This window comes from Psittacula echo (genome assembly GCF_963264785.1).
Source record: "Psittacula echo genome assembly, chromosome: 4".
In the NCBI taxonomy this organism is placed as follows: Eukaryota; Metazoa; Chordata; class Aves; order Psittaciformes; family Psittacidae; genus Psittacula; species Psittacula echo.
Window position 1 is genome coordinate 9,987,542 of NC_137738.1, and position 16,743 is coordinate 10,004,284.

Here is a 16,743-nt window from a genome sequence, read left to right on the forward strand (position 1 = left end):
TTATGTAGCTGCTTAATATTTGTGCTATAAGATCTCTTATGACTTTTCTTCAAAAAGCAGCTCCAACAGTTCCATTCCTTGCACTGGGAATTTTGGCCATTAACTTCATGTGAATTGTCTGTTGTATTTGGGAAGTTCTTTTTCTTTTTAATTTAATTTCACAGTCATGGCACTTTGGTTTAGCTTTTGTTTTTATAGTTATTTTCATGCCAAGCATTAACATATTACATGAAATACATACATAGTTGAAAAATGCAAAATGCTGGCTTATGATTATTCATTATGCACTCATTTATTATTTTAAATATTAAGAGTAAGCCAATATTCAGTTTATTATTTATTTATTATTAAATAGAGGTCCAGGGTCATAGAAAATGCTTTTAAACAAGGCACCTGTTTTATCCTAACTTCAATTGCAGTTTGCATGTATATGCAATGTGACTAATGCAGCAAATTTTTAGCTTATGTGAGAGCAGGATCTTTAATTTGCCTGTTTCCAACCACTTATGAAACTGCATTTTTCTCATCAATATTCTTGTTATTAAGCAGTTACATATTGCTTTGCATTTCTGAGCACTTCAGAAAAACCCAAATGCTTTACCTCATGGAAAATGCTTTGTCTAGTGGTCATGCAACAAAAAGAGAAGACAAAATGGTTTTTTAGGTAAAAAACACTGGTAGAAGAGAATATTGATGAGGAGAATGGCAAGGAAGTATTTTTGAATGTAAGGGGATTAGATGCATTTGAAATCTGTAGGTTATGATTTCTGTATGTTGATGTCAGTTACTACAGTAATGTATTTTGTCTTGCAGTGCTACTGTTTGCAGAACATGAGTTGAAAAGGAGTTGGTCATGTTCAAGTAGATGCCCAAGTGTTGTTACGTGTGTACTTGCTGACTCGAGTGATTTACAAATACCCCAAATGAACAGAAAACTGTGTTTGAGAAACAGACCTTAGGAAAGCACCAAAAATATTATTGTAGGATCAAATGAGGTTTCCCCTCGCATGTGGATTGTGTGTAAATTGCCTTTGCTCCTCCTTTCATATACTTTCTTTCTACTAGTGTGACCAGCAGGTCGAAGGAGGTGATCCTGCCCCTCTACTCTGCTCTCGTGAGACCTCACTTGCAGTATTGTGTGCAGTTCTGGTGTCCTCAACATAAAAAGGACACGGAACTGTTGGAACAAGTCCAGAGGAGGCCACAAAAATGATCAGGGGACTGGAGCACCTCCCATATGGAGACAGGCTGAGAAAGTTGGGGCTGTTCAGCCTGGAGAAGAGAAGGCTGCGTGGAGACCTCATAGCAGCCTTCCAGTATCTGAAGGGGGCCTACAGGGATGCTGGGGAGGGACTCTTCACTGGGGGCTGTAGTGATAGGACAAGGGGTAACGGGTTAAAACTTAAACAGGGGAAGTTTAGATTGGATATAAGGAGGAAGTTCTTTACTGAGAGGGTGGTGAGGCACTGGAATGGGTTGCCCAGGGAAGTTGTGAATGCTCCATCCTTGGTGGTGTTCAAGGCCAGGTTGGACAGAGCCTTGGTGACATGGTTTAGTGTGAGATGTCCCTGCCCGTGGCAGGGGCGTTGGAACTGGATGATCTTAAGGTCCTTTCCAGCCCTAGCTATTCTATGATTCTACTGTTAGAATTGGCACTATTCTGATTTTGAGGGAGCTGCCTGGTCATGTAGCATTCCTCAAGGGAAGAACTTAAATGTTCAAACCCCATGAGGCACAACTGGTGAAAACCTAAGACTAGTCTGAAACTGGCACAAGAAGTGCTTTGGAAGAGGCAAGAATAAGGTCTGAACCTGGGTGGAGTTATGTGTTACTCAGAGCCCAAAGCTGTTAACATTGCTGTAACCATGGGATGGATTTTAGGGCTTTATGGAGGAAGAATAATGTGATTTAAAAACTGTATGAAATGTCAGTGTGAAACTACTGACAGAAGCTTAAAAATTGTGGAAACAAGGAAAATTGAGAAGGAAGGACTGCTTTTGACAGGCTTTAAAAGAGGAATATGCATAAATGCTCATACCAGGGTCTTTAAAACTTCAGGTTTGTATCTGGATGACTTACACGGAAACTGAATTTCTGCACCCTGAGGTACTATGGAGAGCTTGAGTGATAACGACTTAAAAAAGCTATTTTACTCTGAAAGAAATCTGCTTTTTCTTCTTTTCATATCAGCAAATTGAACATAACCAGGGAGCTGTTCACGTTATTGGTCTAGATGTCACTATCTAAATAAGAAATTGCTGCTTTTTGTTTCAACTTCTTCTGAAGAGCTGGCACTGTTCTAGGAGATGGGAGTAGATTCTCTCCTTTCTGTAATTACCTGGTGACAATGGTAAAGAATAGGAATATCATGGCTCAAAGGAAATATAGTTGCAAAAGAATACATGAAACCAGCGAGTCTGTATAGAGCCTTTATTAATGGTGATGGTGCAAGTGAAAGACAAAATTCATCTTGATTCTGGGTCAAGGATTAACTTTTCAGAACTGCTTGTGTGAAGCTCAACTCCTGCCATCTCTTTTTAATGTAATTAAATTGCTTCAGACTTATTGCATGAGACAGTAAATACGAACTTAGTGCTTTCAAAACCTGTTTTGCAAAAACCAAGCCTTTTTAAACAGCAGCAGGACAAGAGAAGACACTTGGAAACTGATTTCCTTCTCCAGCAAGAATACTTAAGGAATACATAAGGGAATTAGGAAGAAATATAAGTAGAAAATTAAGTTTGGGGGGGTGTTTGTCTGCACCGGTCTGTTGGTACACTTGGATGACTCAAAGGAGTTGAGAAAAATTGTATGACCACTTGAGGTTAGCAGTAATTTTGTAAGATATATTTACATATGCCTATAATTTTTGGAATGTGTATTCTGGGCACTTAGTCATAGTTTCTCTTTGTTAAGATATTCATGGGTATTTAAAAGCTTGCTGTCTGTTGTAACTAATCCGTTCACTGTTGGTTCAATGGTTAAGACAGTGACTACAAGAGGGTAAGAGTTAGGACCAAGAACTGTGTGAAACAGCATAAAGCCTTAAGTATAGATTTCCAGAGTTATGTAAATCTAGAAAATTGAAAGGGGACAGTCTCATTAGCCTGAACAGTGGTTACATCAGCTCCCAGAAGAAGAAGCAGGTTTGGAGTTGTGGAGCAATTTCAAGGAAAGCAAGTTGCTGTCAGGTGGGGGACTGGCAATTTAGCAGGCAGCAGTGGCCTCTGTCGTTTCCAGGGTGGTAGTGCTGATTTGGGATCCAGGAGTGAGGTCCAGTGATTTGTCTTCCTGGAAAATATCCCAAAGCACTATGGAATAGGATGCAGCTATTTAGTCTCATGCCTCTTCCAGTTCTCAGTGAGCTGCCTCACTTTAAGTGTCTCAGTGTTTCCCTGAAAATTGAGATAAATACAGCATTCCTCAAGGCTGTGAATCCAGAAGCAGAAGTGATCTGAGGAGCTGGCAGTTGGCAGACCTAGCAGAAACTGGAAAGGACAATTTAAAGTCAGTGGGATGCTGACTGATGCTTGGAGGGAAGGAAGGGTGGCATGTCCCTTGGGAAATAAGGGGCAGGGCTGGAAAGTCTGACAATGACCAGTCTTTTTTGTAGGAGACGAAGTAGGAGGGAGTCCTGACTGTGGGTGGATATGCATCTTTCTTGTTGCACACCCAACTCTGAGGGTAGCTCCCAGTGCATCCATTGTTTTTGGAACATGCTTGCTGTCCCAAGGCTGCAGTGAAAGTGGTACATAAGCAGGCTCGTTTCCCGAACCTTTCTGCTGCCCTAGTTCTCGCTCTAGAGTGGCTCTACTTGAAGCTGCAAAGCTGTTCAAATGATCCCTTTCCTCTGACATGTAAATCTGTGGAAAGGAACTGGTCAGTAATGCCCTATTTCTGCTCAAAGGAAAAACAAGAAGTGAAATAGTATTTTAGTTAAAACAGGCTTGTTGTTCACAAGCACTGTTTCCTCATCTTCCTTCCAAGGTGGTCAGAGCTGCTGCAGCCCATTGTTTTGAGTTCTGCAGGTGCTCATCAACTTTGCTGCCCATGGCAGCACTGAATGAGTCAGACAGGATAGGCTGAGCAGACTTTTATTTAGACTCATATCCTGGCACACAGGAGTGGCGGAAAAAGATATTGTGAAAGGTACAGAGTGAGCTTTAAAGCTCTTTTTAAAAGTCTCAATTGCAGGAGACTTTTAAACCTGTCCTGACTGGAAGTCAGGACAGGTTTTGTCAGGCAAGTGTCCAGTCTTCTTTGCGGTTGTAGCACTAGGTCACAGGGTTCACTCTGAGCTAAAATGTGTGGTGTTTTGTCTTTACTGTTCCAACCAGAAGGATGTTCTAGAACCTGAGATGCCTTTTTAGGTGCTTACCTTAACTTTCTAGCATAAAAGTATCACACAGTTTTATCCTCATATTCAACATTTCCCTTGAATTCACACACCGTTTTCCATGGCAGATGGCAACTAGCTCAGCTTTCATTCTGCTGAATTAAACAAGCCATGCTCTGATAACCTCCTAAAATAGACTGTTCTTTTACTTAACTAGCAAGTCATCTCTACACATGCTAGATTAGCTGCCTCTCGCTCTCCAGTTACACATCCTAAGATAAGTGTTTGCTTTTTCTTGCCATTGCATTGTATTGGTAATGATGCTTATTGTGGAGCTGTTGACTACAATCATATCTTTCTCTTCTTCAGTCACTTCCATATGATGATCTCGTGTATCAATCTGTCAGGTCATTCCTTTTTAGCAGTAATTTTTTCCCTGTTTTTTTTTTTTTTTTTTTCTTCCAAAATCTTTAAAGGAAAAGATTAGTTCCAACAATAATACCCCACGTTGTCATCGGTAACCTCCCTCAGCCCAGTACATCCCATTCAGCTCAACGCTGTTTTCCCCTTGTGCTTGTACTTTACCTGCACTGAAGTTCTCCTATACCCTAGTCTTTTCCAGAACCAGTAATAATTGCCATTTCAGGCATTTCACTGAAGCCCATTATTCAGTATCAGCCATGAAACATTTCCATTGCCCAGCACATAGAGCATCTCAAAAAAGGCAGACATCAGCTGCCAATACTAAGCTCCCATTTGATCTTGCTTATATCCATGTCTTGGTTATACTTTAAACTCTTTTTTTTCTTAAGTACCCTTGAGGTGAAAGTTGCAGGCCTGCATTTTCCTGGAGAACAGTTTTCATTTGGCTTTTCTGAATCCTGGAACATTTCTAGGAAATGGAAGAATTCTTTTAGCTTTTCTCTAGCCATCTGGTATCATGTTTACTGTTACAACTGCAACTCCATGTTCCACTGCTTTCAGTTTTCAAGTCTCTGGGATCCGAGAGCACTTGGCACATCTTGACTTTCCCGATACTTCGCTTGAGGTAATTTCCACTTGTCATTCCCATTATTTGTCCTGCCTCCTCCCTCCTCACCCCACAATTATCACTGGAAAAGCAGTGACAAATACCTGATTATAAACGTTAGTTATATTTATGTAATAGTGATCCACATTGAGCATAAACACATAGCAGCACTTGTCTAAGGTTTTATCCAGGACAAATTCCCCTCTAGTAGCCTGGTATGAAAATGGATTTATCACTGCGTGGCTTTCTTTAAGATTATCAGTCTTTGGATTTAGATCCTTATTCAGTTTATGACGCTGAACAGGCACCCCTGGAAAAAATTCTTGGACGTGGCTACTTTTGTTCCTCCAGATGGTTACTAAAATTACTGGGAAGTCCAGATTTCTGAGTTCTATGCTTAAATCTACCAGTGACTATGCGTGACCTTAAGCGAGTCTTTTTATGCAGCTGTTAGTGCATGGACATTTTATGGCAGGAAGCATTCGGGAATACCCGGCACCTGGAATCCTCAGGGAAGGAGGATTCTTCCCTGTAGCCCCCCTTCTTCCCCATCTCTTCCCGTCGTACTTCCTACCCCTATTTTCCTTCGGGCGCGCGAGCATCTTGGAGCATCGGGATTACTTCCCTGCTCCCCCGCAGACCGAGGCTGCCTGACCTGCAGCTCCCCCGCCTTTGATTTTCCCCTGGCTTTATTTCCGAGCCCCGCTGCTGTGTGACCGTGGGCAGCGCCAGGATTAGGCCACAGATCCGCCCTCTGCATCGCCCTGGCCGCTTTCCAGCCTCATCCTCACCCAGGCGAACGCGGGCTGCGGTCACCTTGGGCTAAACAGCTCCCTCCGACCGGTGCTGGGGGCGGCTGCGCTCCGATACGCCTTCGCCGGGGCTGGGGCCCTCTGGGGGAGCAGGGTGGGCGGGGCGAGGGGAGCGGTGCTGGCCGCCGATAGGCCGGTGGGCGGGGAGGGGCGGGGCTGTCAGGGCGGTGCTGGCCGCGGATAGGCCGATGGGCGGGGAGGGGAGGGGTGGGCGCGGGCTGCGGCCTCGCGCGGCTGCCTCAGCTGCGGGCGGGCGCGGGAGGCCCCAGTGGGGCCGAGCCTCTGGCCGCGGAGAGCAGGTACGGCTTGAGGGGGGACAGGGTGGCGACCGTGTCCCCACACCTCCCATGGGGAGCGGGGTGGGCACCGGAGGCCTCCTATCGATCGCCCGCCATCCCCCTGCACGGGGTGGTGGCGCGGGGGCCGCCGCAGAGGGTGGGCCGCAGCTGGCCCTGCCCCCCGCCGCTGCTGTTGCTTGTCAGCTGCGACCATACACACGGCACCTCGCGGGACCGCCCGGTGGGCCGAGGCTGCGAGGAGCAGGGCGGGAGCACCGTGTGGGGAACGGGGAGGCGGGGAGGCCGCGGCTCCGCGAGGCCTTAGCGCGTCTCCGTTTCCCCCTCACCTCAGCCCGCTGAGGCGGCGGCCGGGCCCCGCCGGCTGCGGGGGTTCGGTGTGAAATCACCCTGTGGTCGCGTCCGAGCCGTACCTGCCGGGGGAGGTAGCGCGGGAGGCTTTGGGCGAGCAGAGCCAGACGGGGCAGCTCTGAAACCCGGGCTTGCTTAAACTTCAGCTGAACAAAACGAAGCGCCGTGTTGCAAAAGGGCCCCGCACACCGGTGGAAAAACCGGTCTGAGTGTACCTGTGCACACGGAACATGTCTGCCACTCGCGCTGTACGTCCTACGGAGCGAGGAGGCAGTGTATGTGCAGGACTTGTTCTCTGAATTCAGTTTTGCTTCATGAGCACATAAAAGTACACTATAAGTAGTCTGTTATACGTGGTGTTTGTCAAAAACAGCACCACGTTTGTAGCTGTTGTACTGTCGGAAGCCCTGTTACAACTGCATTTCAGCACTTGAAGTGCTTTAGCATTTTCCAGGTTTTCTATACGGCTTGAAAGAAAACTTTGTGTGCTTTAACACAAGTTAAGAAATCTGGAGTACATGAAAAAGCTGGATCTTGTATTATACACCTTTTTTATGCGGAGGTTCTATGCATTTCTCTGTAATGTGTGGATATCAGGAAACCTGTAGCTGCTTTTCAGCCTTGTCAGTGTAAGTGGATGTGCATCTGAGCGCTCTTCCAAGTGTTTTTTTTTCCCAGTGTTACTTCTGTTTTATTTTCAGGTTTAATTCAGCTAGAAGAACGTATGGCTGGCAAATTGTAATTCTCATGCTCTCTGCTGTACTAAACTATGCTTCTTGGTAGTTTGGCAATGCTGTGAACAGGCAAATTCTGTCCTTTCGTTCGTTGAATTTCTCTGTTTCTTTCTGTCTAAACTCATCTTACTAATGTAGAGAAATCATTACTCTTCTGGAAGACCTTTGGTTCCATTTCTCCAGGACTTCCCACCTAAGCCTATATGTCTTGGATATTTTTAATACATCAGGCAGTTATGTGTTTGCGGAGAGCAGAAGTCACTATTAGGATCATACCTGTTTGCCTTTCACTTTCTTTGAAAGTTTTCAACCTTTTGCTTTCCAGGTGTATGTGTTTGATGTTAACGGGCTGTGATGTTCTTACACCTGAGCTAGCAGTTTCTGGAAGTAGTCATGGGTGCAGAACATGTTGCCTTGATTGCATAGTTGAGTACTGTGTCATGACATGGTAGTATATTCCTAGATCCAAGTTAAAATCCCATGGTGTAAGGATGTGCACACAGGTCTGGGGGTGTTGGCACTGGTACAGACATACGAAGCCATGGGTTAGCTCATGCATTGTAGCACTTGGGTGTCACCTACCCAGCAACAGGGGTTGTTTCCCTGCCTGCTTTGCTTTGGTAGTGTCTGTGCTGAACTCCTTTCACTCATGTGACAGATTGTATTCTCCTGCCTGTCTCCTTAGTAAAAGATGCCCTGAATACTTGCATCAGATTGTTTCTGTTCTGCTCAGTCTGCTTTTCTGTGTGCAGTAAACTGTCTTTTTTGTATTAATTTTCAAATGTCTCTGTTGATTGCTAGTTCTGGCAACTTTTGTCATTGTACTTTACACATCTCACCTCTCCCTGTTACCATCTGCTCAATCAGGTCTGGCTACTTTTCACTGTCTTTCTTTCGTTTCCTCAGTGTTACACCAGCAGCGCTGTGCAAAAAGCTTGTAATTCCTTTCATGTCTTTTTCTAACTTAAGTTTCAGCTGTCCTCCTTTCTATACTCATGCACATTATTTGTTCCTTTGTGCATTTGGTGAGAGTGTCTGATGTGTTACCTGTGAAAACTTGTGGATTCTTGTGTTTTACAAAGTTTTGTTTTGCTTTGCCATAGCCTCTGAACAAATATCAGATGGTAGCCAATTTATTTCACTATTGCCCTACCAAAGAGATTTGGTGACTTGCAGCCTAAGAGGCTTTCTGGTCCCTCTTACAAGAAAGCTGTTGCTTCATGTTTATCATGACTGTAAAGCCATCCAGAATATAAACTCTTTAACTTTTTCTTACTGGATGAAAATAATAATTGAAATAACTTAGTGATATTTTGGCCTTGTTGTATCTAAGAATGCTTAAGCCAACGCAATTTGATCATGCTGTGGGAAGAAATAGTCGTGCTCTTCCAGTGGCCTCCTCCTTGATCTTCCCTTTGTGCCAGCAAATGCGTTTGTACAGCTGCATAAGACTGAAGAAATAAATCAGTTGGAGAAAACCACCCATTTTTCATGTGGACTTCTTTTCAAAGTTAAGGACAGGGTGAGCTGTGCATGGTGCGCAAGCAGAGGATGTTTTCATTTATTTACTTCAAGATTATAATCTGTAATCCACTGTTAAAATGCCTTTTATATTACAATGTAGATTATGTGAGGTTCCCAAATAGCACAGCAATATCTGGGGGAATGTTAGAATGAATCAATTCACATAACTGCTTGTGTGTAAGAAACAAAACCCAAATTAACTCTCAAAAGCAGACTGCATTTTATTTCTCCTGTTTTCTCATGTATAAAGGTTAAGTGTAAAAAAAACCCAAATATGCCTTAAAGCTCCATGAATTCTTTCTGCCAGGCAAAGTGGCTAAACAAATTCCTGAGTAAAGAGCATTGTATAGCAGCCTGCAGAATACAAATTTAGGTTGTTTAGCAGAAGCACTGCTTTTACCCTGATAAAAATTTAAGACACAGAACTTCAGGTTTTCAGTTGTGAGATGTAGTCTCCAATAGTGCAGTAATGCTTGTTTTTATTAAGAGAATGTGTTTTGTTACTGAATTTCCCAACTAGATGTCTTACAAGTGGTAGCAGCTCTCCTGATCTTAGCCTGTGAACTGTAACTAGAACATAACTTGGCCTGGTTGGTAGGAAATGTCACTATAGCTCTGTATGGCCATTTAATCTTTCTTCTCTCTTCTAGGTTGCTCTAAGGCCGGAGAAGTTGACTGGAAACAACACTGGGGTGGAGGTTTACAACACTGTGGTAAGTAAGCTATTTCAAAAACGGGAGAAGCTGGGAAAGGAGTTGATATGGAATCATGAGTCCAGGAGTGAGTCACTTAGTGATGAATTGTCTGCAGCTTTGCGTGGGAAGATGAAAGAGCTGAGAATCTGAAAAGAGGAGAGAGCGGTAGCTGGTAGCATGTTCTTGCTCATGGTGAAGGAAAGGAATATGCATGCAGATTATGAAGACAGGTACTTGATGCTTCACATTTTCATAAAGCTGCAAAACACACTAATCCATTCATCATCACCCTGTGGTTGCTCGTTACAGCATTACTATTCTTATTACTGCTCAAGTGGAAAACCGGGGGGAAATACCATGTTTTCCATTAATAGCATGCAAGTTTAGTGATGAAGTCCAAACTAGAGGCTGACTATCCTTGACACCATGCTCTACTAGCTTTTACTAATTCATTGTATTAGTTTGCAAGAAAGTAAATGGTTGTAATAGTTTGTGCTTGCAAAAAGGAAAGATTTTAGTCTCATTGCATATTATATCATACTACGATAGAACTAATCCAGAGTATTTCTAATGAGGTTATATATGATTTCTTTCTAAAGTGGCTTTTAGAAGATGACTATAGAGGATCTCCCAGAACCTTCCTTAGAAGGAGATTCCCTCATTGAAAGAGAGAGGTTCTTAAACTCTGAAACATCTGTTACTTTTTCTGTGGCTGCAGCACCCATGCCTTCAGACTGTGGTATGTACTTTGAACAGTAAATTTATGATCAGTAGAGAATAGATTTGAGTAATGAATTTTAAGAAAAGCTGTCAACTCTGAAATTATTCTTTACTTTCAGAAAAAGTTCACTGCTTATCAAATGAATTCTCTGTTATTTTTGAAGGAAATGAAAGGTGAAGACCCATGCTTTTTCTATTTTATTGCATCAAATTTAAATTGTAATATTCTTTTTCTTCTTACTGTTTCTTCTGCATATGTGTGTGGTTAGATACTTTTAGGTTTTTTACATCTCAGCGTACAACTGGGTATTGTGTTAAGATATAAGATTTCAGTCATTTAATGTAAGTAAGCATCCACATCACATTTAAAACCTCCAGAGGTACGCTTTTTCTTGTGCTTTCAGTATGTAAACAATAGACTGAGGGGTATTTCTGTTGGAAGTGTAGATGCTTGTGGTGGTAAGGACTGTGAAATCGGTGCTAGAATATTCTAGCAAGTGTCAAGTGATCAGCTGTCGAAATAATGTTGAATTGGCTTCTTAAATTACAATATTTTAAGCAGGTTATATAACATTTAAATGTCACGAGATAAGGATCTTCATAGAGAGCTACAATTATAATGTCTTTGAATATTGCAGATGTCAATAGCATCTATACACCTTAAAAATTACTGCCTCCACCTCCTATTTTTTTTTTCCCCCATGCATTGATTACAGCAATCAACTATAATCAGGAACCGTAAATATATGTAATGTTTTGTCTTTGACAGACTCCACATTCTTGAGACCCATTTGATGAGTTAGCACAAGTTGGAAATTCAACAGTTCAATACAGTGTATTTTAGTACACAGCATGTGTCTTTACATGGTTTACCCCTGTTCTCATAACCTCTCCATCCTTTTCTACTCTATGTACTGCCAAAATTTATTCTGTTCTGCTTTTGTATCCCTTAGAAAATTTTTTCATTTGCCCTTCTTTAAACATTTTTGTGCTGTAATATCTTCTAATAACACTGCAATATCACTGTTATCTGTCCTACTTGGTCTGTGCCTACTCACTGAATAAAAAAAATGCTTTTATAGGAGGTCGCTGTCACCTGAGTAACAGCAATATTAGAGAATTTGGGTAAAAAAGGTTGAACCACCACATGAAAAGATTTTTGGTCAATACATTAAGTGCATGAGAAAGGTGGAGAAAGTAGTATTTTAAAGTATCTAGATGCCATTGTCTACTTTTATGGAGTTTTTTGTTTTAACAGATTTTCTGTAATATTTCTGTAATGTTTGCAAACACTACAGCTGATCCCTGTTAAACACTTACAATGGTTGTTATTAATACTTAATATGTTCTCAGGTGTTTTACCTTAGCATGCTGATTGTGAGTCTGCTAGAGTTGATTTCTGATATATAAGTTGGTTCAGGTTTGCAGTTAGAAACCTTCGTGGTAGGGTAAGAATCATGCATGTTGCGTAAGGTTGTTAATCGTATTGGTTAGTTCATAGAATCATAGAATAGTTTGAGTTAGAAGGGACATTCAAAGGTCACCTAATCCAGTCTCCCTGCAATGAGCAGGGGTATCTTCAACTAGATCAGGTTGCTCAGTTGTCTGTTTACTTCATAGCTTTCAGCGATATGTCAGCTGTGGTTCATATGGAACTCAGATATAAATCAGTACATCTGTGTCAGTGCATGGGATGTAGGTAAGAAGCACTTTTTGCGTAGTGCTGGGAGATGAGGGGTTTGAGATTTTTGTATGCTTGGTGCATATAAGAATTCATACTAAGGATCAGTGAAGTTGTCCTCATTTTCATTCTTGTTGAATCAAGGCAGCACAGTTAGAAAAACTCTAGGTAGCCAGGGAGTGAGCTCTATTTGTGCTTTTATCTGTTAATCGAATCTAGAAGTGTGGTATGCTTTCTGAGGAAAGGTGATGGTGATTCGTTCAGAGGTACTTTATACCATGCCATACACCTAGATGCTCTGTTTTACTTAACCTGCATGTCTCTTCTGAGAGCCTTCTGTCTGTGATTGATGCAAGCTGACGTTATACATCCATTTGAAACCTTTTGAAAAGGCAACTCCTTGATAGTTACAGCGGGGGTTAAAAGTTCAGTGTTTTCTATGATTCAGTCATTTGCTGATGACAGTAGGTTCTGCTTCCATTCCCTCTCCTAATAGCTGTTGCTATCCAGATTCTTTTACATAATTTTCCAGAGTTGGAAGAAATTCCACAGATTTAAAATACAGTATATGTATGTAAATGGACACACATTGATATAAATAGCATGAAATATCATGCTTTAATAACAAGGTGGTTTTCAAACTTGTACTTTGGGTTACCTGAAGTGATGTGAAGCTTAAAATCTAAAAAATAGGTATTTTTTTCTGATCTTGGTTCAGGGGCTTAATTTTTGAAGATGTTTGTTACCTGCAGCTGCCATCGGCTGGGATTGGTACATTTGTGAACTGTCTGAAAAGAAGGGAGGCCACAGAATGCCTGCCTGATTTGTGCATGTATTGATGTTTTGGTATGTTTTATGTAAATTATGATGGAAGAGGGAGGAAAAGACATGTTTTGTATCTAATGGAGAAATCGTGTATGCATTTAATCACTGAAGGATCAAGAGGTTTGTGTGTTCCTGGGAACAGCCTAGAATCAGCAGTCTTCGGCTAGCTTGAAGCAAGAGAAAGTCCTTATTAGCATAATCACTGCACATCTCTCTTGGTCCTTGCCTAAACTTAAAATCAGTCTTGCAGTACCATTGTATTGGTTGCTCATTCAAAGCTTTTTCAGGAGTGTAAGCAAGACCTTAGTATTAAAGGAAAAATAGACCAGATGTTAAAGAAAACGTTCTAAATTAATTCAACATTGATTTTCCAGTGTGATCAGTAGTGACATGACTCTGCTGGTCTTTTGCCTCTGAGTTTGAAAAATGAGATGTATGTTAAAACTTAAAATTGTACCTAATGATTCCTTTTTTATTTTTTCAACAGAGTTTTCCTTCTTTGATCCCAATGATGCAGCATGTCAAGAAATACTTTTCAACCCAAAAACATCAATTTCTGAATTGTTTGCTATCTTACGGCAGTGGGTTCCACAGGTCCAGCAGAATATTGATATTATTGGGAATGAGGTGAGGTATAAATGAAGGTACTTGAATACTTTCAGTGTTAAAGAACAATGGTGACAGCAAATAAAAACAGTTCACTCAGAAACAGAACTAATCCTAAGTGCAGATACAGTTTCTGCCTTTTAACAAGTATATCCTGATCAGTGTCTTGTATTCCACATGCTGTCGGCTTTCATTTGGAAAGAGAAAGGTGATAGATAAAAATTGAGTACATTTGGATAGATGGCAGGAACAATGTTTCTTCTCAAAGCAGTTGTTCAGAGACCCATGGTGTTTCAGTTACTTAGCGGTAATCTTTAACTCCATATATTGGAGTTTAAGTGAAGCCTGACCCTAAGGGTAATGTTTCCAAGGCACAAAATTAATTAGGAACTGAAATATATTTGCAACCTGTAATAGCCTGCTTTCAGAAGTCACTTTGTTTCTAGTAATTCCATCCTTCTTTCTTACTGTTCTTCAGGATTATAGACTTTTCTAGGCAGATGGGGAGTATAGTAAAGATTCTTCCTACCATAGTAAAACTCTGGGTTTCTTTTGGGGGGAAGGATTGTTGAGAGATCAGAGAACAAAAGGAGAATGACTTCATAAACAATGTCATTTTGCTATTCTTCAGTTAGGCATGTGAACTTCTCAGCATGTGAAATTTATGTTGGAAGTGATATATAGAAGCTTTAAAATCTAAACAATGAAGGTTAATGATACTCATATAAAGCTATTTATTGCATTTATGCATGTTGCTCAGTCCTTGCAGTTATAGTCTATTCTGGAAGGCTTCTTTGTTATTAACCATTAAAATGAATCCATGAGTCAATATATCTGAAATAACTTACTAAATAATACAGATGTTGGAGATATGCCAAAGCTAAAATGTGCTTGTTTTCCATTTGTCTGTCAGATCATTAAAAGGGGTTGCAATGTGAATGACAGAGATGGACTGACTGATATGACTCTCTTGCATTACACTTGCAAATCAGGGGCTCATGGCATTGGTGAGTAAAGAAATGTCATTATAGATGTAAAACCCTAATTCATGCACAAAGGCTAATTGCACTGCCTATTACAGAATTTTTGCTTGCAGTAGATTTTTGTTTTAGTGCCTGGTTTTGGCTCTTCTTGTGGCCTTCAGAAAGGAAGATACAGTTACGGCTGTGACATAACTTGAGTTAGTGGTAACAGGAATTGCAAACAATGGTACCAACTTAAACATATATTTAACATAGCAAAGGCTGTTTCAGAGTGAGGTGTAATTATGAGTGAAACTAGACTATGTAGGTGACTGGCTGTTCCCCTGTGAGTTTGGGCTAAGTTTCTAAGTGAGGTCTGGCATAGGTTAGCTTTCCTGGTGTGGGCAGATCTTTTAACATAAACTTCAGCATTGCGGCCTGCAGTTTATATTAGAGAGAAACAGGTGGTATTATTATATGTTGTAGTGGAGATTTGAGCCCTTCATGATAAAAGTCAAAGATTTTTCATACTAATCCTAAAAAGAAGGGCACAGTAATTATTCTGGCATACATCTTAATGTTCATTATGTGTTGCACATAAGCACGTGCATGTTTTTTGGGGTCAGAAACATCTCTAATCCATATTTTACAAAATTAACTTTGCAGGTGATGTTGAAACTGCTGTAAAATTTGCGACGCAGCTCATTGATTTGGGTGCTGATAGCAGTTTACGCAGCCGCTGGACAAACATGAATGCCTTGCACTATGCTGCCTACTTTGATGTTCCAGAACTTATTAGTGTTATTTTGAAAAATGCAAAGCCAAAAGGTAGGCCTTGTTACTTTAATTTCATGTAGTTGTCCATATTTTGTTCTCTGTTGACCCTAAGCTGGTGTGTAGTGGTCTTTAAATGTGGGTTTTGTTTATCCATTATACATAAATAGTTTCTAATTTCTTATTCTTTTAGTCAGCCTCATAGGCTTATTTTTTTTCTTAACCTATTTTTTTTTATGGTTTATTGCACTTATTCCATTACTGCTTTTTAAACTTGAGCTTTGTACAAGACGGTAGAAAAGCATAATAGAACAGAAATAAAATAGGCTAATTTTAAATTGTTGAGGACTAGGAGAATGTATGCAGAAAACCAAAGATGTAACTATTCTGGTAAATTCTTAGGTTTTAAAGATTCCTTAAACATTGAGAAATATGTTTGAAATGCTGGGAGAAGGGTAAAGGAGAAGTGGGGGTTTGGTGATAGCAGGTGGCAAGCTAGTGACTTAAGCAACATTGATGGGCTCATTTTTCCCACTTGTCTATCTAGAAGATTGTGTGTAAGGAGAAGTTTGGCATAAACAGATAATACCTTTTGGAATGGTGATAGGAAGGATTGGTAATTGGAGCCCTCTCTGTATTAATGCAAATGGAAATACAGAAATGGTTCTGACCAGAACCATTTGGTCAGGATATCAAAACCAGTAAGTAATTTTAATACTAAAATTGTACAAATGTTAATTTATTTTACTGGATACCCTTCTGATTGTGCCATTTTGCAGAATGATTAATGCCCTTTTTTCACAGTATCACAGTATGTTAGAGATTGGAAGGGACCTCAAAAGATCATCTAGTCCAATCCCCCTGCCAGAGCAGGAATACCTAGATAAGGTTACACAGGAATGTGTCCAGGCAGGTTTTGAATGTCTCCAGAGAAGGAGACTCCACAACCTCCCTGGGCAGCCTGTTCCAGTGTTCCGTCACCCTCACTGAGAAGAAGTTTCTTCTCAAGTTTAAGTGGAACCTCTTGTGTTCCAGTTTGTACCCATTACCCCTTGTCCTATCATTGTTTGCCACTGAGAAGAGCCTGGCTCCATCCTCGTGACACTCCCCCTTTATATATTTTATATACACTAATAAGGTCACCCCTCAGTCTCCTCTTCTCCAAACTATGGAGACCCAGCTCCCTCAGCCTTTCCTCATAAGGGAGATGCTCCACTCCCTTAATCATCTTAGTTGCCCTGCGCTGGACTCTCTCCAGCAGGTCCCTGTCCTTCTTGAACTGAGGGGCCCAGAACTGGACACAATATTCCAGATGCGGTCTCACCAGGGCAGAGTAGAGGGGAAGGAGGACCTCTCTTGACCTACTGACCACCCCCCTTCTAATACACCCCAGGATG

The 16,743-nt window shown here is 41.3% G+C and overlaps 1 protein-coding gene across 3 annotated transcripts in view; it reads left to right on the plus strand.

Moving 5' to 3' along the window:
- Nucleotides 1-6,389: 6,389 nt before the first annotated feature.
- Nucleotides 6,390-16,743, plus strand: part of CLIP4 (CAP-Gly domain containing linker protein family member 4) — a 31,724-nt gene continuing 21,370 nt past the window's right edge. Inside the window, exons 1-7 of one of the 3 annotated variants that reach the window (XM_080616479.1) lie at nucleotides 6,390-6,477; nucleotides 9,734-9,796; nucleotides 9,877-10,008; nucleotides 10,378-10,517; nucleotides 13,492-13,631; nucleotides 14,524-14,617; nucleotides 15,239-15,400. In XM_080616479.1, the coding sequence (XP_080472605.1) occupies nucleotides 10,391-10,517; nucleotides 13,492-13,631; nucleotides 14,524-14,617; nucleotides 15,239-15,400 (523 nt within the window). In that variant the 5' untranslated portion in view covers nucleotides 6,390-6,477; nucleotides 9,734-9,796; nucleotides 9,877-10,008; nucleotides 10,378-10,390. The remainder of the gene's footprint in view (nucleotides 6,478-9,733; nucleotides 9,797-9,876; nucleotides 10,009-10,377; nucleotides 10,518-13,491; nucleotides 13,632-14,523; nucleotides 14,618-15,238; nucleotides 15,401-16,743) is intronic. The other 2 variants (XM_080616477.1, XM_080616478.1) reach the window with 2 other exon arrangements.